This window comes from Hypanus sabinus, chromosome 4, assembly GCF_030144855.1.
Source record: "Hypanus sabinus isolate sHypSab1 chromosome 4, sHypSab1.hap1, whole genome shotgun sequence".
Lineage (NCBI taxonomy): Eukaryota > Metazoa > Chordata > Chondrichthyes > Myliobatiformes > Dasyatidae > Hypanus > Hypanus sabinus.
This window is the reverse complement of record NC_082709.1, coordinates 59,512,716-59,534,392: the sequence shown is the minus strand read 5'-3', so window position 1 is coordinate 59,534,392 and position 21,677 is coordinate 59,512,716. Positions and strand designations below refer to the sequence as shown.

General features: G+C 40.0%; 1 protein-coding gene across 2 annotated transcripts in view; it reads left to right on the top strand.

Annotated features, from left to right (window-relative positions):
* Positions 1-21,677, top strand: part of ube2g2 (ubiquitin-conjugating enzyme E2G 2 (UBC7 homolog, yeast)) — a 58,163-nt gene that overhangs the window by 11,956 nt on the left and 24,530 nt on the right. The window contains exons 2-3 of one of the 2 annotated variants that reach the window (XM_059967194.1): positions 10,040-10,075; positions 15,071-15,116. In XM_059967194.1, the coding sequence (XP_059823177.1) occupies positions 10,040-10,075; positions 15,071-15,116 (82 nt within the window). Of the gene's footprint in view, positions 1-10,039; positions 10,076-15,070; positions 15,117-16,613; positions 16,670-21,677 lie in introns of those variants that run through there. The other variant, XM_059967196.1, reaches the window with a different exon arrangement.

Sequence of the window (21,677 nt, the reverse complement as noted above, 5' to 3'; positions counted from 1 at the left end):
TCGCTGTGAATGCTGACAGATTGCTTCTTGGAACTCCTGAGAACCATACAGTCTCCAGTAGTCATAGGCTTCGGTTTTGCAAAAGATCTTGTGGTAATGGAATACCGGTTCCAAGTTATGGTTGTGAGAAAAACACCGTATAGTTAGAAATATTTTGCCAGCATTGACATTGCTTAAAACACTGGATTTAATACAGATATTGTCGTTGCTTAAACATAGAGAATGATTGATTGTAATCAATTTGCATAAACATTAGTAATGTCATTAATTTCATACTAAATCATTAGTAATGTCATTAATTTCATACTAAATTTATTTCCTTTGAGAAGATTCTTGATATACATTATAGACCAGGTGTTTAAATCATAGAGAGAAACACAGTTAACGTTTCACATCAGTAATCTTTCAACACATCAAGGAAAGGTTAAAAAGCGAGTAAGTTTGCAGTTAGTTGGATGGAGATGAATACAAACTGCTGGTATTAGCTGAGAGAAAATGGAGAAGGTTTGTTAATTGCCTCCAGGAGATGTAAATAGAAAAGTCCCAAACATTTCTTACAGGTGAAGCAGCAGTGCTGCTCTACCGTGAAGAAATCTGATGCAGGTTGTGTGACACCTCTGCAAGGGTAATCTTGAGTTTCCAGTTGACTATCACTTCAGTTCTCCATCCCACTCCCACTCTGATCTTTCTTTGCCCCTGTCACTGTTCTAATTGACCTGTTTGTGTAATCTGTTTTCTTCATAGCCACAAAGTTCCCTTTGTTCTTTCTATCTTTCATCTTTCCCTGCAAAGTAACATACCACTTCCTAGCTTCTCTGGGTTCTGAATGAAAGGTTATGGGTGTGAAGCAATTAAACTCACCTTCTCACTCCATATAAGCTGCCTGACCTGCTGCATACTTTCAGCATTTTCTGTTTTATTTCAGGTTTCTGTTGATTTTTATTCATTACAGATGATTTACAATCTTGTGTAAATTTGGCTGTTTGTCTAAATTTGTGGTACTTGTGAGCTATAAGAGATGCCGGACTTGATCATTATTACTTCATTTATCTTTTCTGTATTTTTGTTAATTTAAAGTGAAATGTACTGGAAGTTGAAATGATGGGAGTGGCATTATGAGTTTTTAGTACTTTCTAGATTGGTTGAATAATTAACAGTTTTTAAATAAATTATACTGGAAAAGTCTTCATTTTCTAGAATAGTTGAAATGTGTACATTTAGAGCTCTGCAACACAATACATTCTGCATTCAATGGTTTGAATGTTTTCTAACTGGACAAATTGTTCCTCTGTCCCGGATTCATCAAATCCTCATTGTGACAGCTATTTATGTACTCTTTCCCCTTTCGACTTTATGATAAAATTAAGTAACTGAAAGGGATGTTGTGCATCTGAAAATGGATGGAGCAATTTAATGACACATTTTGTTTTCAATTGACTATCATTATAACTTGGGACTGGAAGTTGAATAAGTTGTTCACAGTTTGCACAGACCTTACTGAAGATTCAGGCACTGTCAGCTTACTGTATTTTGAAGGATATACAGTTGTAAGAAAAAAAAATTGTGACCCCTTTGCAATTATCTGATTTTCTGCATTAATTACTCATTAAAGGTGGTCTGATCTTCATCTAAGTCACAATAATAGGCAAACACAACCTGCCTAAACTAATAATACACAAACACTTGTACTTTTCTTGTCTTTATTCAACACATTGATTAATCATTTATCATCCAGGCTGGAAAAAGTATGTGAACTCTTATCTTTAATAACTGGAAGAACTTCCTTTAGCAGCATAATCTCCACTAAATGTTTCCTGTGGCTTCTGATCAGACTTGCACAATGACGAGTAGGAATTTTAGATCATTACTCCATAAAAAATTGTTTCAGTTCATCAGTATTTCTGGGATATGTTGCGTGAACAGGCCTCTTCAGGTCATGTTACAGCATCTCAGTTGGGTTAAGGTGTGGACTCTGTCTTGGGCATTCCAAAACACACATTTTCTTCTTTTAAAACTATTCTGTTGTTGATTTACTCTTGCGTTTCGGATCATTGTCTTGTAACATCCAACTTCTGTTAAGCTTCTGGCTACCCTGACATTAACTTGTAAAATATCTTGATACAATTTTTGAACTCATTATTCCCTCGTTTGCAAACTGACCAGGTCCTGAGGCAGCAAAGCAGCCCCAAACCATGATGCTCCTTCCACCATGCTCACAGTTGGGATGAGGTTTTGGTGTTGGTGTGCATTGCCCTTTTTCCTCCAAACTTAGTGCTGTGCATTTCTGCCAAAAAAGTTCAACTTTTGTCTAATCTATCTGCAGAACATTGTCTGGAAGTGACCTTTTGAAAACTTAAGATGTGCAGCAATTTTTTTTTGGAGAGCAATGTTTCCTCCGTGGTGTCCTTCCATGAACATTATTCTTATTCAGATTTTTTTTAATATAGTGGACACATGAACAGAAACTTTAGCAAGTTCTAGAGATTTCTGCAGGTCTTTTACTTTTATCCTTGGGGTCCTTTTCACTACCTTCAGCATTGCACTTGGTGCTGTTAGTGTGATTTTTGCTGGATGTCCACTCAGGAGAGTAGCAACAGTACTGAATTTCCTCGATTTGTAGACAATTTCTCTTACTGTGGACTGATGAACACTCAGATCTTCAGAAATGCTTTTGAAACCTTTTCCAGCTTCATTCATCTACATTTCTTCTAAGGTCCTCTGAAAGTTGTTTTGATCAACATAAACATAAACAGATTTTTCTTGAAGAGCAAACTCTGTCAGTAACCTGACTTTGTCTCTACTGCGCACATCTCCATTGACTGGAATACCTGACTCCAAATAGCTTTTGTTGAAGGCATTACTCAAGGGGTTCACATACTTTTTTGAACCCAGACTGTGATTGTTAAAATGATGTACTCAGTATTGATGAGAAGAAGTACAATTGTTTGTTTGTTATTAGTTTAGGCAGATTATTGTGACAAATCAGACCAGGTTTTATGAGTAATTAATGCAGAAAACCAGGTAATTGTAAAGGGTTCTGAAACTTTTTGTTGTAACTATATACTGAAAAATTTCTCATCTGGTTTTCACAAAATTGCTTACACTTCACTTGGATTGACATTTATTTCCCATTCCATTTGCGTGTGAAAAGTAATAATAATCTGAGTTTTCCGGAATGTGTATGTAACAGGTTAGTTATTTCTCTCCCATCCTTTAAAGTGAAGAAATGATGTGACTTAATTTAAGAATAACTTGCTGCCTGTAGTGTCAAAGCTCCAGCATTTTAATTTTTTTTCCCTTCTGGGCAGAGCAAGAAAATGGCCTAGAAAGAACTTAAATCTCATTATTAAATAGATTCTTGCATTGTTAAATATTGCTCCTAGCCGTCCTGTAGTGAGATTAATTAATAATTACAGTATGAAGGAAGCAATCTTTTGGAACTAATGGAGAAGAAGGTGAGATGCTGTTCCCAAGAAACAGCAGAGAGGTATGAATTGGCAAACCATGTGAGAATTTGCAGGTTTCACTGTATCTCTTTCTCTCCATACTTTGGGATAGTTGCACGTGAATCGTCTGTACATGTTCTGGGACCTGGTATATTTCTTCCCTTTGAATTTTTAACAATATGAGACATCTGGCCTGACCTCCTCTCTCCTATGCCAGACGTACTTGCTTAAACAGGGTGGATAGTAATCTTCTAGCAGCAATTTTGTCAAAAAAAACTTACTTTCTGCCTCCATCACCCTCTTCCAATAACCATTTCCGTTAATTCCCATACCATTTTACCTGTGACCAGGTCAACAGTTACGCATCAGCTTAAAGTGCCTTGAAGGGTGCAGAGAGTTATGCCTCACAAAGTGAAAAGATATAAAGTTTCTATTGATTATGATGGTTTTAGTATTTTGAAATTGTGATAGTATTAAGCACAGGTCATCTTTTCTCATCAATATCTTTTTGATTGCATTGTAAATTGAGTTTGGTTTGAGAAGGGTGCCTTAAAATTCATAAGTTCTGAGTACAATATTTATGATTTGATATCCAAAAACAAAGTATTATAAATCCTGGAAATCTGAAAGGGAGTCATCTTTGGACTGAGATGAAGTGCCTTGACAAGAATGAAGCATTGCTCTCCATTTCCATCTATAGATGCAGTTTCATCCCCCAAGTTCCTCCTGTGGTTTTTATTACTCCTTCCCCTGGGAGAATAGTGAATCATTGTAATTCTCTGGTCAGGAGAGCTGTGTAAGTTCCATCGTTCAGTATAATTGGGACTGAAGTCAAAAGCTGTTCAGATATGAAGGGAATCTAGTGATATGGGTTCAGTGCATGAAAGTGGCTCTGAAATATATAGCATAGTCTTATTGAAGAGCAGAATAAGCATGAGGGGCTGCATGGCCACTTTGTATTCCATGTGCTGTCAGTTCTAGTATTTGTACTCACAATTCCTTGTACATTACATTTCCTTGACCTGCCATCTATTGTTCATAGATGCCTTTGCCACTTGCTTTGACTTTCATCACTCCTTTTCTCATTTATTCTTTCCTCCCTCTTCTGTTCTCTGCATCTTGTTACTTATCTCTTCCAAATTCTGATGAAAGGTTATCAAACTGAAATGTTAATCCCCTCTTATTAATTGTGCATAGTGTGTACAATGATTTTTGTTTAACCTTTTGATATACTTGAACTTGAGAACTTGAAAAAGGTGCAAGAAATAGATCTAGTAGAACCAGCTCACAGTTTATCTAGAACCAAAAAAACACTGTGGCACCCAACAAAGCCTGTACTGATTGACTTTTTTTTCTCTTTTTTTTTCTTTTTCTTTTCATTCTCTTTTTATAGCACTATAATCTGTGTGTGTGTATGTATTTGTATATATCTACACATTACAGTAAGATATATATACGGATTTCCCCCGCTATTCGAAGGTACAGCGTACCTATGAGATGGTTCATAAGCCGGAATGTCGTAAAGTGAAGAAACAGTTACCATTTATTTATATGGGAAAAATTTGTGAGCGTTCGCAGACCCAAAAAATAACCCACCAAATCATGCCAAATAACACATAAATCCTAAAATAACAGTAACATATAGTAAAAGCAGGAATGATGTGATAAATACACAGCCTATATAAAGTAGGAATACTTCTCTGCAATTATTGCTGCACTGTCCACTCCAGCGAAAATCTCACTCAAGCGCTCTCGGCAGCACTCGCAGCAGAAACACATGGCGCAAGCACTCCTGACAGAAGCACACGGCGCAAGCGCTCCTGACAGAAACACACGGTGCAAGCGCTCCTGACAGAAACACACGGCGCAAGCGCTCCCGGCAGAAACTCATGGCGCAAGCGGTCCGGGCAGAAGCACTCTTTCCAGTAACCTTTAAGCTATGAAACTACCAAATAACACATAAAAATACACAGCCTATATAAAGTAGAAATAATGTACACCCAGTGTAGTTTCACTTACCGGAATCGTGAAGACAGTGAGGACACTGATGATGGTGTGTTAGGCTGAGTCGTCAGAGGTTGGGGTGGTGGGAGACTGGGGTGTCATCTCATCGTCGTCTGTTTCCATCAGAGCAGGCAGGTCACCTTCTATGTCTGCCTGCCTCAATGTCGAAGGTCGAGTTTTGTCATCTGCTGTGGCTGATGGTGGATGACTTGAAAAATGACAGTATGCTTGACTGCTTAGCCTCATGCATTTTTTTATCATACAGTTCTTTGTAAGCACTCAAACCATCCTGCAAATATGCCCTAAACCTGCGTACCCTTTCAAAATTAAAGTCATACTTTTCTGCAATCATTGCAGTATTGTCAATCACAGCGAAAATCTCACGCAATTGCTTCCCGTTCAGTTCCTGGACGACTTCACTTTTGGGCCGTTCACTACTGCGTTCAGCTTCAGTTGTTATCCTTTCCTCTTCATCAGCTCTTCATCTCTCAGTTCTTGGTCATGGGATGCCAAAAACTCTTCAACATCATCTTTGTCAACTTCCACAAACCCTTAGCCAAACTCACTATGTCCTTACTTTGTTCACCACGATTGAAATGCTTAATTATGTCTAGTTTTATGCTAAGTGTAACACCCTTACGCGCTCTTTTAGTCTTTTCTGATAACTTAGAACTCATCTTGCTAACGGATGCACAAAATAAATCAACATAAAGCGCAGATGCTCACAGGCATGCAGTTCCTGGGGAAGAGCTTGGCTGCTCAGCGTGCGCTGCCTTTTTTCATAACAGTGAAAACACCTTCTATTAGTGAAAACAGGTAACTAATGTAGGTCTTTCGTAACAGCGAGTTGACGTAAAGCGAACGTTCGAAAAACAGGTGCACCTGTATTTTAATTTGTAGCTTTTTCTATTATGTATTGCAAAGCAATGAATCTCCCGACATATGCCAGTGATAGTAAATCTGATTCTGAACTGTCTTTCTAATCTTGTTTCCATTCTTGCCTTATTTCACTGCAGCTTAGCTCGCTGGAACTTCATAAAGTAGCCATTACTTTGTCCAAATAGAAAAGTAACCTCTTAAGCTACGTACAGAAGTTGCAAAATGGTTTTGCTTTAGGATCACATTGTGCTGGTCAGTGTGGAGATTAAGGAAGAAGTAGTGCTTTATCTTCTTAAAAACATTAAGATTGATAAATCCCCAGGACCGGATATAATACACCCCAGGTTGTTGTGGGAATTGAGAGAAGAGATCGCAGGAGTATTAGCTATGATCTTTGAATCCTCTTTGGCTGCAGGGGAAGTGCCGGAGGACTGGAGAATGGCAAATGTAGTTTTCTTGTTTAAAAAAGGAATAGGGAGAAACCTGGGAACTGTAGACCAGTGAGTCTTACGTCAGTGGTCTGCAAACTACTGGAAAGGATTCTTAAGGATAGGATTTATGAGCATTTGGAGAAGTATAGTCTACTCATGGATAGTCAACATGGTTTTGTGAAGGGAAGATCGTGCCTCTTCAGCCTGATTGAGTTTTTTGAAGAGGTAACAAAAGAAATTGATGAGGGTAGGACAGTGGATGTGGTCTACATGGACAGCAAAGCATTTGACAAGGTCCCTCATGAGAGACTCATCTGGAAAGTCATGAGGCATGGGATCAGTGGAACCTTGGCTGTTTGGATAAAAAATTGGCTTGAAGGAAGAAAGCAGAGGGTAGTTGTGGAAGGAAAGTATTCTGCCTGGAGGTCGGTGGCTAGTGGAGTGCCATAGGGATCTGTCCTGGGGCTCCTACTATTTGTGATTTTTATAGATGACCTGGATGTAAAGGCAGAAGGATGGGTGAGTAAGTTTGCGGATGACACGAAGATTGGAGGAGTTGTGGGTGGAGCTGTAGGTTGTCGAAGGTTACAAGAGGATATAGACAGGCTGTAGAGTTGGGCAGAAAAATGGCAGATGGAGTTCAATCCGGACAAGTGTGAGGTGATGCATTTTGGAAGGACAAACCAGAAGACTGAGTACAGGATTAATGGTCAGTTACTTAAGATTGTGGATGAACAAAGGGACCTTGGAGTTCAAATCCATAAATCCCTCAAGATTGCTGCACAGGTTGATAGGGTAGTTAAGAAGGCTTATGGGATGCTAGGCTTCATTAATGGGGATTGAGTTCAAGAGTAGAGAGGTCATGTTGCAACTCTACAAATCTCTGGTGAGACTGCACTTAGAGTATTCTGGTCACCTCATTATAGGAAGGATGTGGAAGCTATGGAGAGGGTGCAGAGGAGATTTACCAGGATGTTGCCTGGTTTGGAGAACAAGTCATATGAAGCAAGGTTAGCAGAGCTGGGACTTTTCTCTTTGGAGTGCAGAAGAATGAGAGGGGACTTGATAGAGGTCTGCAAGATTATGAGAGGCATAGATAGGGTGGATAGTCAATACCTGTTTCCCAGGGCACCAATAGCAAACACCAGAGGGCATATGTACAAAATTAAGGGAGGGAAGTTTAGGGGAGACATCAGGGGTAAGTTTTTTTACACAGAGGGTTGTGAGTGCCTGGAATGACTTGCCAGGGATGGTGGTGGAGGCTAAAACATTAAGGGTATTTAAGAGCCTCTCGGACAGACACATGGATGAAAGCAAAATGGAGGGTTATGGTGTAGTGTGGGTTTAGTACTTTTTTTAAGGATTATATGGGTCGGTACAACATGGAGGGCTGAAGGGACTGTACTGTGCTGTGGTGTTCTATGGTTGTATGGATCTGTTATGTAGGAAGTACAGTTGAAATCATGTTCACTTAAGTAAGCACAGAGTGGAAGATGTGTGGAACTTGCTGCCGGGGGAAGTGGTGGAAACAGATACAATAGCAATGTTTAAGTGGCAATTAGACAGATACGTGAACAAATGAGGAATGGGGGGATGTGGACCATGTACAGGCAGATGTGTGATATAAATTGGTATATTTGGCACATACAAGGCCAAACGGCCTGTTCCTGTGCTGTGCCATGGTGGACTTTGTCCTATGTTCATGTGAGTGGGTTAAGATGAATCCAGTTTCACAATCAATAATACCAGGGCTGCAAGGCTTTCATTGTCAAGGCTGTTGTTCCTTGCACACTTTGAAGATCTATTATATCATTGAGCAATTAAACTATTAAAAAGGAACTCGAAACTCCAACACACCAAGCTGTAGTAGCATTGTGCTAACTACTCTTCTACCATGGCAGAGTATTCCATAAGTATGTAAAGGGCAGTATTCCACAAATGACAGGGAATAACTGCTGTATCATAAAGGCCGTATTTCATTGGGTGTAGGGCAATAAGAAGCCCTGGTAAAAATAAAGTCAGTGGGACACCAGAAGAGAATACTCTGAAAGTTAGAGTCATATCTGGCATGTGAGAATATGGTTGTGATTGTAGAATGTCTGGCGTCCCAGCTCCTCAGGTGACTTTGCATCATGATATCTGAAGTGGGGATTTTCATTAGTAATTGAACAATATTAATTTTTATCAGAACTTTATGATAGATGAATTCTTCCATGCCTTTCAGGTATTAGCTGAGAAGTGGTGGGAAGTATTTGCCTCAAAAGTTGCAGGCAACTACTGCAAGAACAACTGACAATCTATTGGAAAATCAAAAAGTTTGCAAATGCTGGAAATGCCAAAATAAAAAAAAAACAAAAAGCTGGTACTGCTCAACAGGGCAGGCAGTTTCTTTGGGCAGAGAGGCAGTGTTCATGTTTCAAGCTGATGATTTGAAGAAAACAGTGTTCTTTTGTCTCCTATGGTTTGGCTGGATGCTAATGGAATGATTTGACCTCAGGATCAGCTCATAGCACCTTTCATTACGCCAGGACATTCCAAAGGAGTTTACGTTTGAAAGGAAGATGGCATGGTAGCATAGTGGTTGGTGTAAAGTTGATACAGTGCCAGAAACCTGAGTTCAGTTCCCACAGCTGTCGGTGAGGAGTTTGTACATTCTCCCCGTGACTGCGTGGGTTTCCTCCTTTCAAAGATTTTAGGTTAGTAGGTTAATTGGTCACTTGGCTGTAATTGGGCGGTGCAGGCTACTTGGGCCAGAAGGACCTGTAACCACGCTGTCTGTCTAAATAAATGAATATTGAAACAAAGCAGGTGGCTCCCCTGATAGACATTCCTCCTCCAACCAACATGACAAATGACAAAGCTTTACTGGAAAATTGATGCAGAATGATTGTTATGCAAGTTAATAGCATACTCAGACCATTCATAGTGTCTGAATGAAACAAATGCATTGTGATATAAATGAAGGTCTCTACTCCCATCCTCCCTGTAAAATGAATAAAACATCAGTGACAGTGTTAGACCATCACTGATTTGTAACGAGCTTCAGACTGGATGAAAGTGCCACATAAAAATCATTTTTCATTTGCAGATATTGTAGGTGGTACATTGCATTCAGCCTCTGACTTGCAATACGGTGGGAACCTGCTTATGAGCTTTTATTTTATGCAATGTGCCTAGTCTCTCATTTTTCTTTAGTCTTCAGAGTGTAACTTATAATATTGTGTAGTACCTTTGTTAGCACAGTGATTCTATAAGTAATCCATCTATGTTTCTTTGCAGAATTAACACTGAATCCTCCTGAAGGAATTGTTGCAGGTAAGTTATCCTACATTATAAAGTTTTCAATATTCCCCTCCCCCCCCATAAGTATGCAAAAGATATTTGGAAATCAATTGACTGTTCTCAACGGTAGAAGTCGTGGCTTTGAGGGGTGCTTTTATAGAAGCCTGGACAAGTAACTGCACGTCATTTTGTGGATAGACACACTGCAGATACTGTGCCAGACAAGTGGAGAGCATTCCATTACTCTTCTGACTTGTGTAAATAGTAGCCAGGTGGTGTAGTATCAAGTGCCTCTTGCTGCAGGATACCCAGCTCTTGATCTGATCCTTCAGCTATGTTACTTATATAGCCTCTCCAGTCAAGCTCCTGACCAGTGGTGACTAGCATATGGAATAAGACCATGAGACATAAGAGCAGAATTAGTCCATTCAGCCCATTGAGTCTTCTCTGCCATTCTATCATGGCTGATCCAGATCCCACTCAATCCCATTCATCTGCCTTCTTGCCATATCCTTTAATGTCCCGACTAATCAGAAAATGATCAAACTCCACTTTAAATATATGCACGGACTTGGTCTCCACTGCAGTCTGTGGCAGAGCATTCCACAGATTTACTACCCTCTGGCTAAAAAACATCCTCCTTATCTCTGTTCTAAATGTTTGACCCTCAATTTTGAGTGTGCCCTCTATTTCTGGGCACACCATAGGAAACATCCTCTCCACATCTATCCTATGTAGTCCTTTCAACCTTTGGTAGGTTTCAGTGAGATTCCTGTACAGTACCTACCCCTCCACCTATTTTCGTATCATCTGCAGCCTTTGCCACAAAACCATCAATTCCATTACCCAAATCACTGACAAATAATTTGAAAAGTAGCAGTCCCAATACTGACCTCTGAGGAACACTACTGGTCACCAGCAGCCAACCAGAAAAGGTCCCCTTTATTCCCACTCGCTGCCTTTTGCCTGTCACCCATTCCGCTATCCATGCTGATACCTTTCCTTATCAGATGGACTACATCCCAGAGTCTTGAGAGGTTGCTGAAAAGATAACAGATGCATTAGTTATGATCTTTCAAGAATCACTTGATTCAGGTATGGAGGACTGGAAGATTGTAAATGTCACTCCTCTCTTTAAGAAGGGAGGAAGGCTAAAGAAAGGAAGGCCTAACCTCAAGGGTTGGGGAAGTATTATTAAGGAAAAAGTTTTGAGGTCCTTGGAGACTAATGATCCAAGTTAGCATGGTTTCTGTAAAGGAAAACCTGTTCTGACAAACCTGTCGGAATTTATTGAAGAAGTAAAAAGCAGGGTAGACAAAGGAGAGGCAGTGGATCTCATTTGGTTGGATTTTCAGAAGGCGTTTGATAAGGTGCCACATATGAGGCTACTTAACAAGATAAAATCCTATGGTGTTACAGGAAAGATACTGGCATGGAGAGCGGGATGGCTGATAGGAGGCAATAGTGGGAATAAAAGGGGGCTTTTCTGGTTGGCTGCTGGTGACCAGTAGTGTTCCTCAGTGGTCAGTATTGGGACTACTGTTTTTCACATTGCTTGTCAATGATTTAAATAATGGAATTAATGGTTTTGTGGCAAAGTTTGTGGATAATATGAAGATGAGTGGAGAGGTGGGTAGTGCTGAGGAAGTAATGCAATTGCAGCAGGACTTAGACAAATTGGAAGAATGGGAAAAAAAAGTAGCAGATGGAATACAGTGTTGGGAAATGTATGATAATGCATTTTAGTAAAAGCAACAATAGTGCGGATAACAATATTATCTAAATGGGGAGAAGGTTCAAACATCAGAGGTGCAGAGGGATTTAGGAGTCCTTGGGCAAGACTCCCAGAAGGTTAATTTATAGGTTGAGTCTGGTAAAGAAAGCAACTGCAATGTTGGCATTTATTTGAAGGGGAATAGAATATAAAAGCAAGGAGATAATGCTGAGCCTTTATGAGGCACTAGTCAGGCCGTATTTAAGAGTATTGTCAACAGATCTAGGTCCCATATCTCATTAAGGATGTGTTCTCATTGGAGAGAGTCCAGAGGAGGTTCACGAGGATGATTCTGGAATGAAAGGGTTACCATCAGAGGAGCGTTTGGCAGCTTTGGGCCTGTACTCACTGGAAGTTAGAAAAATGCAGGGGAGATCTCATTGAAACCTACTGAATGTTGAAAGGCCTGGATCAGGTGGATATGGAGAGGATGTTTCCTGTGGTGGGGCTATCCAGAATTAGAGGGCACAGCCTCAAAATTGAGGAGTGATCGTTTAGAACAGCGGTAAGGAGGAATTTTTTTTAGCCAGAGAGCAGTAAATCTTTGCTGCCACAGACTGCGGTAGAGGCCAAATCTGTGTATGTATGTAAGGTGGAAGTTGATCGTTTCTTGATTGGTTGGGACATCAGAGGATATGGCGAGAAGGCAGGTGTATGGGGTTGAGTGGGATCCGGGATCAGCCATGATGGAATGCTGGAGCAGACTCAATGGGCTGAATGGCCTAATTCTGCTCCTATGTCTTATGGTCTTCTGGGCCATACGAGAATCAAGTAATTCTTTAAAGATCATGATCAATGCATCTATTATCTCTTCAGCAAACTCTCTCAGGACTCTGGCATGTAGTCCATCTGAAATCCACATTAAGACCTTTGAGTTTACTTGGCTCTTTTTCGTTTGTAATAGCAATGGCACTCACTCCTGTTCCCTGACACTCATGGAACTCTGGCACACTGCTCGTGTCTTCCACAGAGAAGACAAATGCAAAATCCCCATTAAGTTCACCTGCCATTTCTTAGTCCCCCATTACAACCTCACCAGTATCATTTTCTGGTGGTATAATATCAGCGCTCATCTCCTTTTTACTCTTTATATGACTGAAAAAAACTTTTGGTATCCTGCTTTATTTTATTGGCTAGTCTCCCCTCATGTTTAATCTTTTCCTTTCTTTTAGCATTTTTAGTTGCCTTTTGTTGGATTTTAAAAGCTTCCCAGTCATCCAACTTCCCACTTACTTTTGCTATCTTATATACCCTTTCCTTGGCTTTTATGCAGTCCATAACTTCCTTTGTCAATCACAGTTGCCTGCTCCTGCCAGCTGAGAACGTCTTCCTCTGTGGGGCATATCTGCTGTGCCCTCACCACCGCCAGTATTCCCCTCCAATACACTTTGGCAAGCTTTTCTCTCATGCCTCTGTAATTTACTTTGTTCCATTGCGATACTGATACATGTAAGTTATGCTTCTCCCTCTCAAATTTCTATGAATTCAATCATATTATGATCACTGCCTCCTAAGGGTTCCTTTACGTTAAGCTCCCAAATAAGATCTGGGTTATGACACAACACCCAATCTAAGACAGCCTTTCCCCAAGTAGGCTCAGGCACAAGCTGCTCTAAAAAGCCATATTGTAGGCATTCAATAAATTCCCTGTCTTGCAATCCAACACCAACCTGGTTTTTCCAATCCCTTATGTATTGAAGTCCCCCATTACAATTGTGCCATTTCCCTTATTACATGCCTTTTCCAGCTCCTTTTGCAATTTCAACCCCATATCTTGGCTACTATCTGGAGGCCGAAATATGATTCCCATAATTTTGTCTTACCCTTGCAATTTCTTAACTCCACCCACAAAGATTCAACATTCTCTGACCCTATGTCATTTCTTTCTAAAGATGTAATGCCATCTCTTAGCAACAGAGCTATACCACTCCCTATGCCTTCCTGCCTGTCCTTTTGATACAAAGCATATCCTTTGATTTTAAGCTCCCATCTCTGGCCTCCTTTCAGCCATGACTCGGTGTTGCCCACAGCATCATACTGACCAATCTCAAATTGTGCCACGTTCGTCCACCTTATTCTGCATGCTAGACACATTTAAATACAATACCTTCAGTCCTGCATTCTTCACCCTTTTTGAATTTTGTATCCGTGGTACAATTTAGCTTTTTGCTCTGTCGACACTTGTACCCAATCATTGGCTTATCCTTCCTTACATTCATGTTACGCTCATCATCTACTTGTAAACTTGCTGACTCATCCTCGGTCTATCATACAGGTTCCAATCCCAAACCATGTTTGCTTAAACCACTCTCCATTCTCAACAGCTCTAGTAAATTTGTCTGCAAGAATATCAGTCCCCCTCAGATTCAAGTGCAACCTGTCCCTTTAGTACAGGTCCTACCTGCCTCAGAAGAGGTCTCAATTATCCAGCACTCTGAAGCCCACTGCCCCTTGCTCCAATTCTTCAGCCAAGCATTTATCTGCCACTTCATTTTAATTCCTGTCCTTACTGTCATGTGACACAGGTAACACTCCCCAGATTACTACTTTTGAGATCCTGCTTCTCAGCTTCCTTCTGAACTTTCAGTATTTTTTTTTCAGGACCTCCTCCCTTTTTCTTCTTATGTCATTGGTACCAATATGTACCACAACTTCTGGCTGCTCACCCTCCCTTTTCAGGATATGGTGGAGGTGTCTAGAAACATCATGGACCCTGACACCTAGGAGGCAAACTACCATCCGTGTTTCCTTTTCACAAGCCTAGAATCACGTATCTTTTCCCCTAACTACAGAGTCCCCTATTACTGCTGCCATCCTCTTCAGTTCCCTACCTTTTCTGAGCCAGACTCAGTGTCAGAGACATGGCTGCTGTTGCTTCCCCTATGTAAGTCATTCCCCCCAAACAGTACTCAAAATGGAGTAATTATTGTTGAGAGGAATGGCCACAGGGGTGTTCACTATCTGACGTACTCCTTTCCCTCATGATAGTCATCCATTTATCTGTCTCCTTTAGCCTTGAGGTGACTACCTCATTGTAGCTCCCATCTCTCTCTGCTTCACTTTCCCTAATAAGCCAAAGGTCATTGAGCTGCAGCTCCAGTTTCCTAACACGGTCTCTAAGGAGCTACATCTCGATGTACCTGGCACAGATCTAAGCTGTAGATCTAAGATCTACACTTAAGAAATCTTTCAAGCATCTTGTATACTTAAGTTGGGTTTAATCTTAATTTTCTCTATTATTTTGCTGTTCACAGGACCAATCAGCGAGGAGAACTTTTTTGAATGGGAGGCCTTAATCATGTAAGGTTATAAGTTTATAGTATGCCCAAATTTTGTGGATGTCAGTTGGTGGTTTAAGCAGCATCTTGAAAAGTATGCATGAACAATGTGAAACTCATATGATGTCTTTAAGGAATTAACAGGCTTAGCAACCAGCAGTATAAAGCCATTGTTGACCACAGGTCTAAATTGATCTCTCTAATTACACAATCTTCTCACAAACTGATTAAATTAATCCTGAATTTACTACTCAGTTAATTCATTTATCTGGACATTTACTACCTTTATTCATACACATGCAGCTAGGTGATTATCGATGTGTTGTTATTGTTCGGTACAAAAGTGTGTTCTGTTCAGTGGCACATATATAACAAATGTAATAAGTCAATTTAGTGTATGTATTTGGCCATTATCGCATTTTTGTTTATATGAACTTCTCATAAAAGAATGTGCTTAAGCTAAGAGGGGAATAATTGGAGGACCTGAGGAACCGTGATTTGCCAATCTTTGTGCAGTGTAATTTAATAATAAATTGGAATAAATAGATAAGTATGAACTTGTAAAATGAAGTTTGACAGTACTTCATGGCTAGGCACAACTCAAATGCTATTTATCAATTTGCTGACAATATCACTATTGTTGGCAGAATTTTAGATGGTGACAAGGCGCACAAGAGCGAGATAGATCAGCTGGTTGAGTAGAGTTCCAGCAACAACCTTGTACTCAATGTCAGTAAGACCAAAGAATTAATTATGGACTTCAGGAAGGGTAAGATGAGGGAACACATACCAGTCTTCATAGAGGGAATCAGCAGAGGAAAGAGTGAGCAATCTCAAGTTTCTGGGTGACAACATCTCTGAGGATCTTTCCTGGACCAAATATAATAATGCAGCTACAAAGAAGGCACAACAGTGGCTGCATTTCATTAGGAGTTTGAGGAGATTTGGTGCGTCACCAAAGACACTTGTAGATTTCTGCAGATGTACTGTGAAGAGCATAAGCTGTGGGAAGTTGTAAACTCAGCTATATCGTGGGCACTAGCCTCCCCAGCACCTTGGACATCTTCAAGGAGCTATGCGTCAAAAAGGCAACATCCATCATTAAGTACCTCCATCACCAAAAACACATATATATTGATGATATTACATCTGACTTTGAAGTGCCTAGGTTAAATTATTTAAAAGGTAGAGCTACGCTAAACTATTATTTTCTCTCAACCAACTAGTTGGGGCTTCTGCTGCTAAAAGCTGTCATTTTACTCAATAAATGATTTAATTTTTTTAATCATGTGCAATTGAATTAATCTTTGATTTGTACTTATTTATTTAGAGAGCAAATAACAATAATAATGAGCAAGGTTGGTACTTAGCGACTGGAATAATGCCTCACTAAAATGTATGTATTTAATATTGTGCTTGTTTAAAAAAAACTGACTTTAACTTAAAAATAACTGGTGTTGGAATTGCAATTTCTGTAAATGAACAGATACAATACTAAGTATCTTTCGTTTAATGGCAGATTGATGAAAAATTACAACTTCAAAACGCATTCCTGTAGTAGGAGCCAAGAAGAAGGTTTGTGCATCTGTATGTGCGAATAACAGCTTGGTCTTAAATAATTTTAGTCCGCTTTGCCATCGAATCTAGTCAAAGTGATGGTTGTGTGCAATTATTACCCCACTCTAAGAATTCAGTCCATGCATTGAACACTCTGAACTGGAGTGGATGTCTTACAGCAATCTTGAGGAACTGTGTAAGAAGACATTCCAAAGAAGCTCACTGTAAGCATAAAAAGCATTTTCTGGCTAGGCACATTATAGCTATCATGACTCAAAAGTAAATTCAGTAACTTTAATTAGTATGTATCTTGTGTTTCCAGCTCATTCAGTGTCCATTTTGTCCTTGTAATTTCTGATGCAATTTGTATTCAGCTTTTTACTCCATTTTTGTTATTTATTGGTGTTTGCTTTCCTGCTCCATCATCACATAGAATTCATTCTCTATTGTCCATTTTCTATTACTGCAATGAGGATTCTCCAATTTTATTCTTTTCAGGCCTGTCCATCTCATCTGTTACTTAAAAGTTAGCTGTAACATTTCACACTCTGATGAAAGATGCAGTCTGTGCAGCTGAATTTGTGTTTAATTGTTCTTGTCTTTTTAATAGTGAAACTATTTGAGGAGGGAAAAAAATACATGAGGCCACCCCTGATATTTTGTGCTGGAAGTTAGTGCACTGCTGATTGTTTCTTAAGATATTACTGTTGCCTGCAGCTATCATTCACAGCCCATTCTTGTCCTTGAGTGGGACCCCAGGCATGAGATTTTGAAGAGATTGATTTTAATTGTGTACGCCCCTTATAATTGTCTGTCTCACAGAAATGATTTAATAGCTGTAGAAGCCATGGGACAAGATTAAATTGCTGTACTTAACTAAAAGACTTGAAATTGTGCCCACATTTAACAGTGGTTACAAATTAGACAAATGTTTTTCTTAAATAAAACTTCAAAGAAAATCATAACCATTGATCTGCATTTTAAAATGAAGTCAATTAAATCTAATGTTAATCACTCCTCAATTAACATCACTAAATCAGGATATTTGGCCATTATCACATGTTTGTTTATATGAAAAGAATGTGCTTAAGCTAAGAGGGGAAAAAATTAGAGGACATCAGGAACAAGTTTTTCCAAACGTGATAGATATATTGAATGGGTTACCAGAGGAAGTAGTAGAGACAGGTACAATTACGGTGTTTAATTTTTTTTTAATTGGACAGATACATGGTTAGGAAAGATTTAGAGGGATATGGGGCAGATAGGACTAGCTAAGGTAGGCACTTTGGTCTGCATGGATGAGTTGGGCAGAAGGGCCTTTTTCCTTGCTATGTAACTGACTTTACATTACCACAGTACATCCTGAAACAGCTGTGCTATAAAAACAATTTTTTTTACATACACAAATTTAGTATACTAGATAGAAAACAAATATGTTTTCTACATTGCCGTTTGGTATGGCTGATAGACAGATTTATCTATTCTACAAATTTTGTTATAGTTACAGTGAAAATCCATATAATATGCAGTTTATAATTAATTGAATGTTCATATATACGTGATTTAACAAATCTGTTTGCTAATGATGCCGATTTTAGCAAGCTTGTCCAGATGGAATAGAACATGTTGGAAAAAATGGAATTCAACCTGTGCTGTGAGAAAAAACTATCTCCTAACAGGTGAAGTGGCTGTAGTATGATGAGTAGAAAAGGAGCAGCTCAGTAGCATAGTGGTTAGCGCAATGTTTTACAGTACCAGTGACCTGGGTTCATCTCCCACTGCTGTGTAAAGAGTTTGTATGTTCTCCCTGTGACCACGTGGGGTTTCCTCCGGGTTATCCAGTTTCTTCCCACGGTCCAGCGATGTATGTTTGATGGGTAAATAGGTCATTGTAAATAGTCTCGTGATTAGGCCAGGGCAGTGCAGCTCTAAGTGCCACAAGGTCCTATTCCATGCTACATTTCAATAAATAAATAGTTCAACAGTGATCGCCAATCTTTGTGCAATGTCATTTCATAATAAATTGGAGTAAGTACACAAGTATGAAATTGTAAAATAAAGTTTGACAATACATGTATGTGATATGTTTTTAAAGCTTCAGCTGCTGAGAGACTGCATGTAGAAAGCTGACCGGACAGAATAATAGGAATTTCTGTGAGTAAGCTATTGAGTTCTTATTTTGCTGCACATAATAAAAAGTTAGATTAGGTTGTGTGACCTTTAAGCCCCTGCCACTTAGATCTGCCTGATTACTACATCTACTTATACAGTAGCATGGAACTGTTGTATAGAGTTTATGTCTCTACTTTGCAAAAGCAATGTAGTTTGTTTCACCAGGTGTTCAGTTTTTTCCCTTTTTAAAGTCCTGCTCTAATGACCCATTTTGAAAACCACAATTGAAAATGAACCTCCACTCTGGTGCAAGATGGCGCCAGTGAGCCACAACGATGTTCTGTGGGCTACTTACAATACTTCCAAATATACTTCTTTTTTTGAATTACTCCCACTGCAACCTGCAGCAAGAAATTTCCCTTTAACCAATGTACTTTTAAATTGACTTAATGAACTACAGATTTCATGATCTTCAGAAAGCTCGACGGACTTAACAAACAAGCAAACTGGCACTGCAACTTTAAGTGGACGAAGGCTCATTGTCATGGCTGGAAGCGAGTCAAGAGCAGGGGAATCCAAGCCAGGCTGAAACTCAGGAATGAGTGCTAACCACTACACTATTGTACTCGGCATCTTGTTAGCATATGTGCAGTTGCTGGAGAACAACATTAAGGACCTGAGGGCAAGATTAGTGTGTCGAAGTGAAATGTGAAATTGTTGTGCTTTGTGTTTTACTCACTCCCAGCACACCAGATATGGTCATCAGACCTGAAGGCTTCTCAGAATCAGAATCAGGTTTATTACCACTGGCATGTGATGTGAAATTTGCTAACTTAGCAACAGCAGTTCAATGCAATACATAATCTAGAAGAATAAATAAACAAGTAAATCTTATTCAGTATACTTTATACAGTATACATATATTGAACAGATTAAAACTAAAATAATATATATTAAAAATATGAGGTACTGCCCAAGGGTTCAATGTCCAATTAGGAATCAGAAGACAGAGTGGAAGAAGCTGTACCTGAATCGCTGAGTGTGTGCCTTCAGGCTTCTGTACCTCCTACCTGATGGTAACAGTGAGAAAAGGGCATGCCCTGGGTGCTAGAGGTCCTTAATAATGGACACTGCCTTTCTGAGGCACCACTCCTTGAAGATGTCCTGGATATTTTGTTGGTTAGTACCCAAGATAGAGCTGACTAGATTTACAACCTTCTGTAGCTTCTTCCGGTCCTGTGCAGTAGCCCCCCTCCCGATACCACACAGTGATGCGGCCTGTCAGAATGCCCTCCACGGTATATCTATAGAGGTTTTTAAATGTATTTGTTGACGTGCCGAATCTCTTCAAACTCCTAATAAAATATAGTTGCTGTCTTGCCTTCTTTATAACTGCATTGATACTTTGGGACCAGGTTAGATTCTCGACGATCTTGACACCCAGGAACCTGAAGCTGTTCACTCTCTCCACTTCTGATCCCTTTATGATGATTGGTATGCGTTGCTTCGTCTTACCCTTCCAGAAGCCATCAATCAGCTCTTTCATCTTATGTTGAGTGCCAGGTTGATGCTGTGGCACTACTCCACTAGTTGGCATATCTCACTCCTGTTCGCCCTCTTGTCACCATCGGAGATTCTACCAACAATGGTTGTATCGTCAGCAAATTTATAGATGGTATTTAAGCTATCCCTAGCCACACAGTCATGGGGATATAGAGAGTTGAGCAATGGGCTAATCACACACCCCTGAGGTGCACCAGTGTTGATAGTCAGTGAGGAGGAGATGTTATCATCAATCCACACAGATTGTGTTCTTCTGGTTAGGAAGTCGAGCATCGAATTGCAGAGGGAGGTACAGAGGCCCAGGTTCTGCAACTTCTCAATCAGGATTGTGGGAATGATGGTATTAAATGCTCATGTATAGTTGATGAACAGCATTCTGACGTAGGTGTTTGTGTTGTTGAGATGGTCTAAAGCCTTGTGGAGAGCCATTGAAATTGCATCTGCTGTTGACTTAATGTGGTGATAGGCAAATTGCAACGGGTCCGGGTCCTTGCCGAGGCAGGAGTTCAGTCTAGTCATGACCAACCTGTCAAAGCATTTCATCACTGTAGATGTGAATGCTACCAGGTGATAGTCATTAAGGCAGCTCACATTATTCTTCTTAAGCACTGGTATAATTGTTTCCTTTTTGAAGCAAGTGGGAACTTCCACCCATAGCAGTGAGAGGTTGAAGTGTCCTTGAATACTTCTGCCAGTACCCTTACCAGGTACTCCGTCGGGACCTTCCGCCTTGCGAGGGTTCACTGTCTTTAAAGGCGGCCTCACATCGGCCTCTGAGATAGAGATCACAGGGTCATCAGATGCAGCAGGGATCTTCACAACTGTAGTTGTGTTCTCCCTTTCAAAGCGGCATAGAAGGCATTGAGTTCCTCTGGTAATAAATCATCACTGCCATTCATGCTATTGGGTTTTGCGTTGTAGGAAGTGCTGTTTGTGCATCCGATGTCGCCTCAACCTCATTTGAAATTGTCTCTTTGCCCTTGAAATAGCCCTTCACAAATTGTAACTGGTTTTCTGGAATAGGCCTGGGTTGCCAGACTTGAGTGCCACAGATCTAGCTTTCAACAGATGATGTACTTCCTGGTTCATCCACGGATTTTGGTTTGAGAATGTGCAGTAAGTTTTTGTAGGCACACACTCATCCACACAAGTTTTAATGAATTCAGTATCAACTGCAGCATACTAATCCAGGTTCAAAGATGGATCCCTGAATACAGTTCAGTCCACTGATTCAAAGCAGTCCTGTAGGCGCTCCTGTGCTTCCCTTGTTATACCTTCTTGGTGCTCCCTACTGGTGCTGCAGATTTTAGTCTGTGCCTATACTCAGGGAGTAGAAGTACAGCCAGCTGAT